The sequence below is a fragment of the Vulpes lagopus genome, chromosome 1 (genome assembly GCF_018345385.1).
Source record: "Vulpes lagopus strain Blue_001 chromosome 1, ASM1834538v1, whole genome shotgun sequence".
Lineage (NCBI taxonomy): Eukaryota > Metazoa > Chordata > Mammalia > Carnivora > Canidae > Vulpes > Vulpes lagopus.
This window is the reverse complement of record NC_054824.1, coordinates 36,012,822-36,027,983: the sequence shown is the minus strand read 5'-3', so window position 1 is coordinate 36,027,983 and position 15,162 is coordinate 36,012,822. Positions and strand designations below refer to the sequence as shown.

Below are 15,162 nucleotides of genomic sequence, written 5' to 3'. Positions count from 1 at the left end.
TTAAAAAAATGGCGCAGTGTGCCCTATTGCCAACATGCATGGAGCCCAGAGAACTTGCTTCATTTTTTCTGCACACGTAAATAGCCTGGTGCTCATTAAAAGTGAAGCTAGTCCAGGGCTCAAGGGAACAAATCCAAATACAGAAAGCCTGATACCTTCCTTCTCCTGGGAAGTCATGAAATAAACAATGACTTTTGGCCAGTGCTCTTAAACCATGTGAACCCAAGGGGCTCCACTCCAAAGAGAGGCCTCAGAACTGCCTTGTAGGCAAGACCCCTAACATCTGCAACCTGCCTGTAGAAAGCATCTGTGTTTAGACATCATCCTTGCCTGCTTTCTTTGATATGTGGATCATTAGACAATAAACAGGAAAAAGCCATTCCTTTGTCACAAATAAGGCAAAGACAGGTAGAGATTGGCTGTAGATCACCAAATCTGGCACAAAGCTGATAAATAAAAGGCGTCAGAGAATAGCCCCACTGTCATCTCTATCCCATTTTGCTGAAAGCATTACCCTAACTGCTTCTCTAGAAGCTGGGCTGTGGCCTGCTGGAAAACCTCAGGAGCATTTGCTCTACTGAGTAACCTACCTTTAGATTGACAGCAGAAAGCTGTAAAGTGATATCTAAATATAGACTGACAATGCATTTGGTGAAGATAAAGGGCTGAGGGAAACCCTATAACCAGTTCTATCTCTTGGTGTTTTGCAGTTTTCATCTTAATAAGGAATCAGACTAGAATGTAACTCGGGAAAAGTAGCTCTCATTTTGGCAGATCTGCTGTACCATTTCTGCTCATTCACAGTGAAGAACACCATATTTTTAAGAAAATAGGAAATGCCAAAATGAAAACTATTTTAAAGCAAACAATTTTAAATAAAAGATGAAGGTTGAATATTTATTTTAAATGATTTTAATTTTATGAATATTATGTTCCAACTCAAATATTGCACAATGTTTTTATATCACAATTGTTATTTTTCTCACTCTCTAGTGAGATTTTTGATGAACATGGTTGACTTTGGAAATAACACAAAGAGAATGTCTTAATTGGCTAAATAATTTCAATAACCTGTGAAGAACTGAAAGCAAGATAATTACATTCATATAAAAGACAAGTAGATACCCATAAATTCCATTGGCTGTAGTGAAAAATAATAAACTTCTCGTACTTAATAAAACTTGTTGAATGTTGTGAAAATATAATGTAACTCCACAATTTTTCAACGTACTCTTTTGCTTTTGAAAATCCATTAGACTGCAGGACTTCTAAGAATATCTTGATCACACTGTAAGCCTCATATTGGAGAAGCTGATATCTGATATTTTTAAACAAAATCTAAATAAATACAATCAGCACTGTTAAAAGTAACAAAAATCTGTGGATGTAAGGTAAAATTACCCAAATAATATAAATGAAAAAACAACAACAAAAAATAAATGTATTATGTCATGGCACCTTAAACATTTCTATTCGAACTTAATAATCTGCATTTTGTATTTTTCCTATGTAACAAACAGTTGTTATCATATAGTTATGGAGTAAATGTTGAAAATTTAAGACACAAAATAAAATATTAGTGTTCACTAAGCAAAGTTAATTCCGTGAAACTCTCCCAATTTTTATGAATTTATTACAATAGCTTTTATTATTTTTCCTCTTCACTTTCAATTAGTAATTTTAGCAGGGGAATAGCACTGGAGTCCAAAGGGGATATATGCCTCAGGTGCCAGTTGTGTTTTTTTTAACTTCCATTTTGCATTTTTGTTATTTTTAGAATCGTTGCTCATCAAATTCATGAACATGCCCAATTTTTATTATGTTTTTTATTCATTTCCAGGAAAATTCAACTACAGCGTAAAGAGAAAGGACATAAATACATTACATTGTCTGATCCAACATTTATTTACTCTTGCTTTGCAGCTGCTTTTTAGAACCTGTGAATTATATCAATAGTGCTGGTGTCTTTTTTAATGCTTAAGCTAGATGTTCCATGTCATGAATTTTTTTTATGGTTTTCCTAAGAGACAATTAATTCTTCACATTTTGTGAACATTCTAGGCATTAAAATCTGGAAAATTTATTCACTGTCTTCATCAAACCTTAATATTTTATGAAATACTTGAAAAAAAATCTCTGCAGAGGATACCTCAAAAATATTTATCAAAAAGAAAAGGGTAAAATAATGGATTAGTTCAACTGTTGTACCTTAAACTGGAATCATTTCAGAAAATTATTTTATTCAAAACTGATTCCCTTTCATATTGATGATTGGAGATCTAATAAAAGATACATAAATATTATGAGTCTAGAATGGTGCACATGGAGGCAGTTTTTTTCAACTGGTTATGGATATTGAGATAGGACTGTTTCTGATTTTGTATATCATTAGATAAGGATGTAGCTATTTGGTGTTTTGACTTTTCTGTTAATTTTTAATATTCTTTTATTTCAGAACAATTTATTAATTTTTAAAATTAAGTTTACTTATCTGTCACTCAGGTTCCATTTGGGTTTAAACAGAAGACTTAATCCCAGGATGAGCAGAAAAAAGCTCAAAATCCATCTAAGTGACTGATTGCACCACCATCCTTACTCTGCATTGCAAGTACCAAATTTCATTATAAATTCAAGAGAAATAAAAACTTCAGATCCAAATATACATAAATCACTTGTAATATTTTAAAATCAAGAAGCAAAGTCTTATCCTCTAGACTTTTCACTATTCATATAATTTTCCACAAGTTGAGAAAAAGCTATTTGCTTCAAATGCTAATTTGTGATAAATCAGAAGTATAAATGTTCGCAAATAGGGAACTTAACTGTGTGCCAAAAAAGGTAACAATAGAAAATAAAACCCTTTTTACTTGAAAATGTCATTACAGTTCAAAAACATTTTCAGAAAACAGAAAACTCATAGCAACAATTTTTTAAATCTTCACACATACACACTCTAGGTTTCTCAGTCATTAATCAAAAGCCCTGAAGGATATGTGCATTCACAATCATTCAAACTAGGACAAGCTTACTATAGAATTTCTTTTACTTAAAAAAAAAATCAAGCTAATTTTCCATAAAATATAGTTATTTAATTTATAATACCTACTGAAGATGATTGCTAATTCCACAAAGTATAACTTAAAACCTTCCAAAGTTATATAAGGGAGGAAATCCAATTAATTTTTCTATTCCAGAGACTTGGTGTAGACTCGCTTTTTTATGGGTTTATAACCTGGATACAAGCTGTCAACTGGAGAAATAGGCCAAGGGTGTTACTTTTGTGGTTTTTAGTTATCTGTGTGACACTGAGAAGCATTTTCTTTAATATCAGTAAAGTTCCATGATATACGATTTTTGCATTCAGAAACTGATAATGTCAAATCTTCACTTATTTTTGAAGTTATTTTTTTTAAAGACCTTGTTGAAAACATGTCCACATTAGCAAAGTAAGTCTTTTTAAAAAGCTGTATTATTAGGGTTTCAAGTAGACTTTAGATGTACGTTTTCATATAAACCTAAATTCCACAGCAGCTCTGACATTGAGATTTGAGTAATGCATGTTGTACTTTTATCTTTAAAGACTATATTCTGCAACCTACATGCCATTATGAAAATCTATCCAAATCCTGTCTATCAAGAAGAAACATCATTTCTTATTGGATTTCTCTTACCATTTTTTTTTAAGATGCAGATATTACCTTGGGTCAGTTTTTATTTTTGGGGCTTTCATTTGGGCAGATTGTGAGAAATACCTTGTTATCACAGTCCTTATAAGTCTCATACATATAAGCAAATAATGTAAACAAATATAATTGAACTATCAGTTGATGTAGTCCCATATCCTTACTGGTTAAACTTATATATCTTGTTTTATTAATTTGTTCCATATGAAATTCAATTTATCCAGGGGTTTTGGCACAGAACACTAAAAAAGGGCAATTTTTAAAATTGGCTTTACATATTTAAAATTAAAGTCTTTAAATCAACGTTATTTTATTACTGTTGAACTATCATCAGAATCACAGCATTGTATAAGCAATAATAAAACCTCCTCTAGAATCTCCTGCTTCTGTTTTATTTCTTGAATTTACCCCAGGAAATATGTAGAGTGTTGTACTTTCTTTTCCTTCAGAAATAAAAGGTTGATGAAGGAAAATAGTGATAGTTTCCTGTTTTGAATGCACCAGTACCAATACTTTGAAGAACTGACAGTGTACTCTACAGATATATGTGCCATAGACTATGAAAAAGGAAACACTTTAGGAAAAAAATCACATTACAAAGTGTATTATAAAAATAAATTACATAGCATGTGCCCGTGGACCTGAAAGCTTTGCAGAAAGGAAATTTATTTTGACACAAAGATTGAATCGCTCTTGCTACCTATTTTCATATTATCAGCAATGCCATTTTCAGCTTTTACATAATTATATCCTCAAAAAAAAAATCACTGGAAGTAGAAAATTATTTCCAGTAGTGATCAGTAGCATGGAGGACCTTAGTGATGATGGAGGGCTGCAGAAATACTACTCATTCAACAGGGATTCAGAGGAAGTACACGCACCCCATATGTGCTTGGTTTACCATTTCATCTGGAGTTCATACGTAACTGGTGAATGACGATGCTTTCTATAAAGAAAAGAAAGATACAGCATTTTCAGTTAAACTGAAAAATCAGTAGTTTATGAGAGGATCAATACCACATCATTTCACTCAGACTGTTGATGTTAAACAACAAAACAAACAAAAACACATACATGAGCCCAATAGCTTCTCCTGCAATTCTTTACTATTGTTGGGTAATTTCTTAAATTGGCATATGTGCTTTATCTCTAAAATTCTTAAGTCTTTTAGAAACTGTTTAATATTCTAATAATATTAGGTAGATTTTACCCAAGCAAATAACTGAACACAAAAATATTAATTACTACATATATGCCCTGTACTGGAAAACCAGACTATTTCCTAGAAGTAACACTATTTTTTCCAGTCATACTCTTTCTAATCTAAACAATATTCGCATATTTTTTATTTCTTTTTTTATGTGTGTGGATTTGAGTTTTAATAAGGAAATATTCAATAGCTATTCTTAAGAAGTCACAACACAGATGACTTCACATTTGTCTTGGACTGCTTCTTCTTGCAAAGTTATGTATAGGCTTTTAAATCTAAATTCATTCTTATAAAAATAAAAAAAAAAGATTGGGATAGTACCAACCATGTTATGGGGGTGTGATATTCGTATTTATTTGATTGATTTCACTTTTACCTTAACTTTTATGCCTCTATGGAAATGGATAATTTTGTTTCATTCTCTCAACCAAGGACTACTTATTGAGGCTCTAGTACACGCCCATCACTGTGCTAGACAGGGAACTATGTGATTAAAATAAGAAAGAGTCCTGCCACTGTTGAGATTATAAAGAACAGAGCAAAGAAATAAGCTTCAAATGGTTTCTTCACCAGAAAGATGTATTATGTCCCTATCAATATATGGCAGTGTTGTGAGTGCAGAAACTAGTGTCAGGGTTTATCAATAACATGAAATTTCAGCCTATTATTTTCACTTTAATTTCAATTAACTAGTATTTATATTTTATTTTCAGTTAAGTAGTTAACATCTAAGTAAACATTAATTAAAGCATATTATAGACCTATAGATTTGTGCTAATTATGTACAGTGGACGATCTTTTGTCAGTTTTCTTAATTTGGTTTTATTAACTTTACTTCATGCTGACCACTAGGTGGAGATATTTCCATTCCTTCCCTCGACCTTTTGATTTGAATTTGGGATAAGCAGATAGGAAAGCAAAGTAAAATGAAACACATAAAGGTTTTATATACTTAATAAAATTTAGCTATGAAGGTTTTGTAATGCTTTTAAGACATACATATAATTTTTTTTCATACATATGATTTTTGACAATACTACAAACCCTTAACATCTCATTTTTCTCATTGGAAAATTGTTACAGCTCTAAATTTTTCAGTGCCTAAAAATGTATCAAAATCTTCAGGCAGAAATTTAAATCACTAATTAAAATATTGTGTAGTTAAAAATCAGGATCTAAGATTCAAATGCCGTTTCCCACTCAACACTTTTTAAAAATTTCTGTAATAGTTTTCAGAGTCAAAAGACATAGATCTCAAGTCTCCCTACTAGTTTAGGTATCTTTCCCATTTTCCTCCCTTAAGAAAGCATAGAGAACTTAAATTTAAAAGAGTGAATTCATGGGGTGCCTCAGTGGCTCATTTGTCTACTGTCTGACTCTTTTTTTTTTATTTTTTTTATTTTTTTTTAATTTATTTATTTATTTTTATTTATTTATGATAGTCACAGAGAGAGAGAGAGAGAGAGAGAGAGGCAGAGGGAGAAGCAGGCTCCATGCACCGGGAGCCTGACGTGGGATTCCATCCCGGGTCTCCAGGATCGCGCCCTGGGCCAAAGGCAGGCGCCAAACCGCTGCGCCACCCAGGGATCCCTACTGTCTGACTCTTAATCTCCGAGTTGTGAGTTCAAGCCCTGTATTGGGATCCTACTAAAAAAAAAAAAAAGAGGAAAGAAGGAGTGAAATCCAGAATTGTTCTTATCCTAGATGTAATTCAGAATGGGCATGTATTTGTTTTCCTCACCACAAAATGAGCGTATTAGAGATCATCTCTAAAGTACCTTGCAGTGCTAACATTTTGTGTTACTACTCTCACCTTGAATGTACAAACCTCTGAATTCCTAGAGTAATTGGGTCTATACATAGAAGAAACAATGTCTTGATTGAATCATTACATTTTATTATTATAATACGTAAGTTAGCAAACTGATCATCCTACATGATATATATATATAGATATATCCTAAATGATATCATATATATAAATGCTATTAACCAGATTGCATTATTTCTTAAAATTTTTAAAAAGATTTTATTATTTGAGAGAGAGAAGGTGCACGAGCTGAGGGAGGGGCATAGGGAGAAGGACAAGCAGACTCTGCTGAGCATGGAGCCTGACATGGGGCTGGATTCCAGGACCCTGAGGTCATGACCAGAGCCGAAGTCAGACGCTTAACTGACTAAGCTACCCAGGTGCCCCTAATCAGATTGGATTATTAAAAAGACTGTCTAAAAAATACTTGCCAATGCTAACAGTTTATTTTATTCCACTTTAATAATAAAAGAGGGTGTTTCATATTTATATGAATAAACTTTATTTAAAGGAATACAGCTAAGCCCAAGTTGTTTTATACACATGGAGACACAGTTCATCTTGTTTCTAGGGATAGTGAAAAAAGATTTATATAATAGAAGATCTATTTTAATTGAGACTTATTAAGCATATTTACTAAATCTATGTTTCCTTATTATCTATGTTTTCTCCAAATCTGTAGACTGACTCAGAAAATAATCACCCCACCAAAACACAAAACTGTGACAGATTAAAAAAATGTTGCTTTAAGCTATTAGATTTTGAAGTGACTCATTATATAGCAAAACTATCTGATGCATACAGAGTTGGTTGTCAGAAAAAAAAAAAAAAAAAGCTTCAGGAATTATGCCATTACTTATGGTTCTTAAAAAAGGGCAGAGTCGGGGTCCCTGGGTGGCACAGCGGTTTAGCGCCTGCCTTTGGCCCAGGGCGCGATCCTGGAGACCTGGGATCGAATCCCACGTCGGGCTCCCAGTGCATGGAGCCTGCTTCTCCCTCTGCCTGTGTCTCTGCCTCTCTCTCTCTCTCTCTCTCTCTCTCTGTGACTATCATAAATAAATAAATTTTTTTTTAAAAAAGGGCAGAGTCTCCAAGTTTCTCTCTGGCTTTTTTTTTTATGGCTGAATACAATGAAATGATGTTATAACTTTTAATGAAGTTACAAAGTCGTAAATCTTATCCCATTTTTTACTCTTTATTTCACCTCAGAATAAGACTCAAATATATGTCATCTGAGGCCTCTAAAGTAACCTGAGGAAAATCAGGTACAATTCTGTAATAACTTTTCTCTTTTTGCAGTTACCATTTTTCTGACATTAGTAATTTGTGGAGTATATAATAGGCAGGTTGAGACCAAGGCCATAATTAATTTCCACCTCTATCAGCAAATTCAAAATAGCAAAGCACTTAAATTTAGAGCCTTCTAATGTGCAAACATTTAATAATATCATTTCTTTTTTCCTAATTGGAAAAAGGAAAAAACTCTAAATCTTAATCAGCATACATACATGGGGACACGGGATTTTCATGTATTTTTTACATTAACAGTTTATCAAAAGCACTTAAACTTTCCTGTATGTTACTCTCAAGTGTTATCTTGATGTTTTCTCCTGAAGAAACTTCAGGTAACACATTAATACATTATTTGTGATTATTATATTATTGAGAAATGATGTTTCACAATAATATGAATTCATTCTTTTAATACACCAGCTATTAGATAATGTCCACAGAAAGGAAATTTAACATATTATCAATTCCTAATGACACTTGACTTCTGACCTCACTATTCTTTCTCCTTGGGTGGTAATCCAAAACTACTGGCCAGCTAAATGACTTGAGATCCGAAGTTGTATATGCAAGATAGGATTTGGGGAGAAATTTGGGGGAGACTCTCTCAAGTGCTAGAGTGTGGCAACAAATTGAGTCTGATTCCTCCCAGGAGGGCTCCTTGGCTGTGGAGTAGGAAAGATGTACTCCCTGGAAAGTCAGTGCTTTCCTCCTAAGCAATACGTATGTTTATACTCTGCCAAACTCTCTGCAAAGGACACTTGAGCTCTGAATTTTAAAAATCTATTCTAGTAAATGAGACAAAATCACTCTAATAGATAGCCTCTTAAGTTCACACACCAAGCACTAAAAGAGTAGAAGTTTAGTTTATAGTAGGTCTTTGCCTCTGTAAAGTCGGACTGCTTCATTCACAGGAAACTGCATACCAAATTACTATAGAAAACATTTCCTCTTGGATTTTGCATCAGTTTGGCTGGCTTATGACCTGCTTCCCATGTTCCATGGCTCCCTACTCCCCCTGGGCCCTGCCTGAAGGGCAATGCACAGGCCTAGGGCTGTGCCGTTCTTCCTCTCCACTAGCTACTAAACCCCAGCTTTAATATGTTGTCCACAGAGTGATTTATTTACCTGCAAAAATGTCCTAGACCTTTTAGAGAGAAGTAGGAATGCCTAGATGTTGTTTACTTTTAAGGTTCTCATTTTAATAAACTGCTTTGGTATTCAGTCCTGTTATTATCACATTCAGAAATTAATCAGAGTCCTGATAAAACATCTGTTTTAAATAGGAAGTCAGATAAACTTCCTCTGTTGACTTGGACTTGGATTCTTTCTTTTGGATTCAGCTCAGCTAATTAAAAATACTTCCGCTAATCAGTTCTGTCATTTGCTTCAGGAAACTTTTGAACCAGATGATATATACTCTCTTGGGGTTTCTCAACCATCTAATAGTTTATTTGCTTCCTTCCAAAACATTTCCCACTCCATCATCAGCCCAAATCATCCCCTTACCTCTCTAGATTCTAGGAATTACCAATAATCAGTTATGACTGGTAACTTCTTTTTTTAGGCAAGTTAATCCTTATCTCTTAAATACTTTACCATTTCCAGATACAAGCAAATTGGAACTAATTATCCCACATATAACATTAACTATGAATAATTCAATGGTAGAAAAATAGTAAAGTATTTGAGCCAAGATTGCTCGGGTTCTACCTTTTTGGACACAGATGCTAAATGCCTAGGGTTGATCTCAGTCTTATGGCTGGTCAAAGAATTGCACGGAAAATAACATTGTATCGAAAGTTGGGAAGGGCCTTGTGCTTTTTAGATAAGGACAACAATATTCATCAAAGTACTGTTATGAAAACCTTAACACACATAGTTTCTATGAGATATCTTAATATCTTCAAATCCTTTGGCAGTATTATTTTGGCTCAGTGTGTGGGTGTTTTAGTCTATATATAAATACATACTTTGCTCACCTGAAGCCATTTCCTCATATGAAATAATGAGTAATATACTGAAAACCTGGCATCATCATTAATATGGTGGTTAGACATCTCTAAGCCTTGGGGTTTTCATGTCTTGTTCTTGGTGTTGTTTTTGTTTTCATCTTTAATAATGGAGATAATTATCTTCTTGACCTCTGGTTCAGCTATTACCAGCCCTTGATTTTGCAGTTCTGTCCATCATACATACATAGCACAAACACAGGTAGAAAGGCCAAAACTACATTTACGAGCTAAGCAATTATTTACTAGTTCTTAGGAAAAGTGTTAGGATAGAATGTTTTAGATTGCTTGCTGAATAGTGAAGCCTATATATCTGAGTCTAAAGAGGAATGCCAGAATCATAAAAGGTTATACAGCTAAATGCTAAACCATAAGCCAAGGTAAGGTGATTTGCCAAAGGTCACACAATTTTGCTCTGGTCTTCTGCTCTTCAGTTCTAGCTCAGGTATCTAGTCCATTGTTCAGCAATTTACTTTCTGTGGATGTTCACTTGAATATCTATCCTAAATCTGAAACCTGCTTATTGGTGGTGGTGTTTTAAAACAAGAGCCTCTCCTGACCAATTTGTAAAGATTTTGTTTATTTGGGAGAGACACAATGTGAGCAGGGTAGGAGGGTGCAGAGACACAGCCCAATGCAGGGCTTGATCCAACAACTCTTGAGATCATGACCTGAGTCAAAACCAAGAGTTGGATGCTTAACCAACTGAGCCACCTGGGCGCCCCCTGCCTTATTTTAGAAGGTCCTTTATGAACTTGAAGAGCATGATAAATCACTTGAAATTTTCTCTTTACAGAAGTATCTTTCATATTCTTCTGGGAGAGTTAGTGAGGGTGAGGAAAGAGCAATTCATAATTCATTCAAGTATGTTCGTATGTCACAGAAAGCTCTCAGTACCCCTTGGTTCTCCACATATGTGATGGCTTCAGAGATGACAACTCCCTAGTCCAGGATCCCTGAATTCTGCATCCATTGTGGGCCTATAGTGTTTTTGAAGGGAAAGATGTAACTTACACTATCCAGAATGGTGGTATGTGAATTTCCTCTCATTTTACCATCTCTTTATTTCCACATTCCCACACATTAGTTGTCAGGACCCTTCACATCATTCTCAAAGGCTTGCATTGCAGACAAAATGGAGGAAGCAAGAATTGAGAACACCTCCTTCTCCCCCAGCTTCCAGCCATCCTTCAGCTTCTGGTTTTCTTCTACAGTAAGAGCCAAGTCTTTTTTTACAGTAGCAGATAGGCTTTGAACCTCAGATTAGATTCTGAAATAATGTCTTTCTAGTAGAGGCAAGGTTCTTAAAAGAAATTTTGAACAGAGATGGACACAACCACCTGAAGGGAAAGTAGGGAGAGGGACAAGGTGAAAAAGTCAAGGAAAGGTGGCCTGGCCTGGTATGCAAGGCATTCTGTCTGCCTGTGGGGCAGAAGTCAAGGCAAGGAAGAGGGAAGGGGAGGGATGCTCAAAGAACAAGGATGGAGAGAGCCCAGTCATGAACCATATGGAGGAGTTGGTGCCATGTTCTGTAGGTAATAAGGAACCTTTGGAAGGTTTTCAAATAGAGTAGTGATAGGATCAACTTGAACTTTGGAAAACAAAATGAAAAATGAATCTGAGGGTTTTGAGGCTAGAAATTGTAAGACCAGTTAGGGGCATATGGGAGTAACCCAGATGAGAAGTAATTAAATCCTCAACTCAGGCAGTAGCAAGGGAAATGGAGATGTATGTTTAGCTGATAGAGGCATTAGAGAGTTAGACTTGAGAGACTTCCTCAATGAGTTGACAGGTGAGGGAGCAGGAGAAGCCTAAAATGGCTACCAGGCTTCTTGCCTGGGTGATTGGGTACATCAGGATTCCCCTGCTGAGATGCAAAATAGTAAGAGGAGGAAAAGACTTGAAGAGGGTTGGAGGCAGTGTTGAGAGATATATAGTACAAAGTTGGATATGCATTTGGAGATAGAGGGTTGGTAGCCATCAACATATGGATGATAAAGCCATGGGAGAGCATAAAGTAACCAGAATGAGCATGTAGTATGGGCAACTGGTAGAGAGAGGGGAACAGCCATAGACTACATGCATAAAATAAGGAGTCATTGAGGGAGACTGATGTAGAGCTGTCAGAGAGGTCAAAGGAAAACCAAAAGAGATGTTTTAGTCCCCCTTATCAGAGATCCAAGCTTTATTTTCCTGGGTGGGTAGTGCAGGAGTGGGGGGGGGGGTGACTGGCTTAAGCAGTTCTAGGCTTATGCATATGAATGGGCAGCACAGACTAAATGCAGGGCAATAAAAATGTTTGCAGGGGATCCCTGGGTGGCTCAGCGGTTTAGCGCCTGCCTTTGGCCCGGGCGCAATCCTGGAGATCAGGGATCAAGTCCCACGTCGGGCTCCCAGTGCATGGAGCCTGCTTCCCCCTCTGCCTATGTCTCTGCCTCTCTCTCTCTCTCTCTGTGTGACTATAATAAATAAATAAAAATTTTAAAAAAAGTTTGCATACCTTACTGTAAGATTCTCCATCTCAATTCCCCTGATCTACTCCCAGAAAACAGATAGCCACTCCAAGATGGTTACTGAAGAATTTTTTTCTTTAGAAACTACTGAAAGATAATATAGTTGGCCTTTGATTGATATAAATTTGAACTGTGCAGGTCCACTTATATGTGGATTTTTTTTTCAATAAATACAATCCAGTACAATAAATGTACTTTTATCTGCCTTGTGATTTTTTTTTTTTTGCCTTGTGATTATCTTAATATTTTCTTGTCTCTAACTTACTTTACTGTAAGAATAAAATATGCAATACATGTAATGTATGAAATATATGTTAATTGACTGTTTATGCAATTAGTAAGGCTGCCAGTCAACTTTAGGCTATTAGTAGTTAAGTTTTGAGGGAGTCAAAAGCTATACTGCACTGGGGGTCAGCGCCATCAACTCCCATGTTGTTCAAGGGTCAAATGAACTTCAATAGATAGATAGATAGATAGACAGGCATATAAGCAAAAGAAGTAGAAGAAATCAAGGAAACAGAGGATTCAACTTAGGCAAAAAAAACAATAGGACAATAGCCTTAGCTAGCCTAGAGCATGACCAGTCTTGACTGAGTAGGGAAGCAGAGGGCTAAACAAGGAAAGCCTCCAGGTAAAAATATGAAACTGTTGGGTTTAAGTATTTGGATAGGTGTTAGCAGATCTATTGGAACATTTGGAAAAAATAAAGATAGATACATAGAAAACCAAGCAGATGAAAAGTTAAAATAATTATTCTGTTGAAGGGTGCAAAGCAGTATGAGGAAGGAAACACAAACATGGTATACTATTTGGCTCAGAAGAAATACTATTTTTTAAAATATTTTTACAATGTGGGTCTCGAACCCACAACCCCAAGACCAAGAGTTGTGAGCTCCACTGACTGAGCCACCCAGGCACCCCAACAGGGAACAATATTTAAATTTATACTGTAAACATATAAACATATAAATGCTGGCTGATGATTTATCAAAAATTTGTGTTGTAATCATACTGAGAGGGTGGGGGAAAGGGAAAGAGGGGACATATGAGACTGCTACATCCTTAACCATCAAAAAATAATGGGAAGGGGCACCTGGGTGACTCCGTTAAGCAACTGCCTTCAGCTCAGGTCATGATCTCATGGTCCTGGGATTGGGCCCCATGGATAGAGCCCCAGGTCAGACTCCCCATTCAGCACAGAGTCCTCTTGTCCCTCTCTCTCCACACCCCCCACTATTGCTCTCTCTCTCAAATCTTTTAAAAAATAATGAGAAGACAAAAAATAATTATCTAAAATTGATAAGTAAAGAGTGGAGCAAGTATATTATTTAGAAATATGTAGACAAATACCAAGAAACAGCTAAGGGTTAGGAATGATTTTCTCCAGGGAGTCAAACAGAGGGAAATGGGGTGAGATCAGGGAACAGCTGTTTCCATTTTCTTTTAGTGCTGGCTGATAGTTTAACTCCGTATATGAATGACTTTAATAAAAATTTTAAAAGTAAGTTAAAGAATAAATGGAAATGTGGAAGTGGAGGCAGAAAAGGTCGAGTTTTCTGTCCATGGCTTAACCAGGCAGGAAGGAGACAAGGCAGCACCTAGAGAGGACTGCACGGCTAAGGGAGGAATTGTGCTCGAATGGAAGACTCCAAAGCATATTTATATCCTGTGTGCAAGTAGCAGGTAGAAAGGAGAAATTGAAACAGCTGAAGACGGGGACATCAGCAATCACGAGACACTGGAGGAGGAGGTAGGAAGGAAACACTGACCCTCATCTGGGCTGGGGAAATTTTGGAATGGTGTTCCTGGTTACTGGGAAGCCCCCTCTGTGCCTGTCTTGTTACCTCTTCTTTTCTCTCTGCCCTTCAGCCTCCCACGTAAGTGCGTTCTTCTTATCTAATAACCTTGGGGCTTTTCTGATGATGGAAGCCTCATGCTCTCATCATGATGATGGAAACCTCATCCTCTCAGTGTTCCAAATCTATGAGGCAATGAGAAATTCAAATCCTTGTACATCTTATATTCTTGGACATGTTTTTATTTCCCTGGAGCTGCACTCTTCCCACATTACACATCAAAGCCATTCCTTCACTTCTTCCTAGAAGACCTTCAAGTAAGAGATTGAGTAGGACCTACCCTTAATGAATACACTAACATCTCTAGTCTATTTGCCACCCATTAACTTGCCTTCGTGGAAAACAATAAAAATGCCAATAGAAACTGAATGACTGTTTAGGCAAGTGACCTAGACAGGAAGGTCATTTTCAAGAAATGATACATACCCTTAGGGTCATGTGCCATGCAGGAACATCTCTCGTACCATGTGTGCTGAATGGCCACCTCAGAGTGGGCTGAAATAATCCACCCATGAAAATTATTCTCTGCAGGGAAGGACCAAGGCCTCCTCTGTAGCTGTGCAGATTATACCCTGCACATCCCCAGGGGGGAGCCCTCACATTGAAATCTGTGGCTATAGCACTCCCTCCCTCCCTAGGGTGGGACCTGAGCATCAGCTGGACACAGCAGTCTTGGTGAGCGCCCTTTGACTACACCGTACCGTGTTCCAGGACAGGGGAAAGACTCTCACCCTTTAATCCCTTTCACTCTTATAAAAGCACATTAAGCTGCATTGAGAAAACATTAT

General features: G+C 36.3%; 1 protein-coding gene across 3 annotated transcripts in view; it reads right to left on the bottom strand.

Annotated features, from left to right (window-relative positions):
* Positions 1 to 1,811: 1,811 nt before the first annotated feature.
* FILIP1 (filamin A interacting protein 1) overlaps positions 1,812 to 15,162 on the bottom strand; it is a 179,285-nt gene continuing 165,934 nt past the window's right edge. For all 3 annotated transcript variants that reach the window (XM_041772293.1, XM_041772462.1, XM_041772377.1), the window contains exon 7: positions 1,812 to 4,629. Coding sequence is in view for 1 of the 3 variants with exons in the window: in XM_041772462.1 (XP_041628396.1) it covers positions 4,589 to 4,629 (41 nt within the window). In the remaining 2 variants the exon portion in view is untranslated. The remainder of the gene's footprint in view (positions 4,630 to 15,162) is intronic.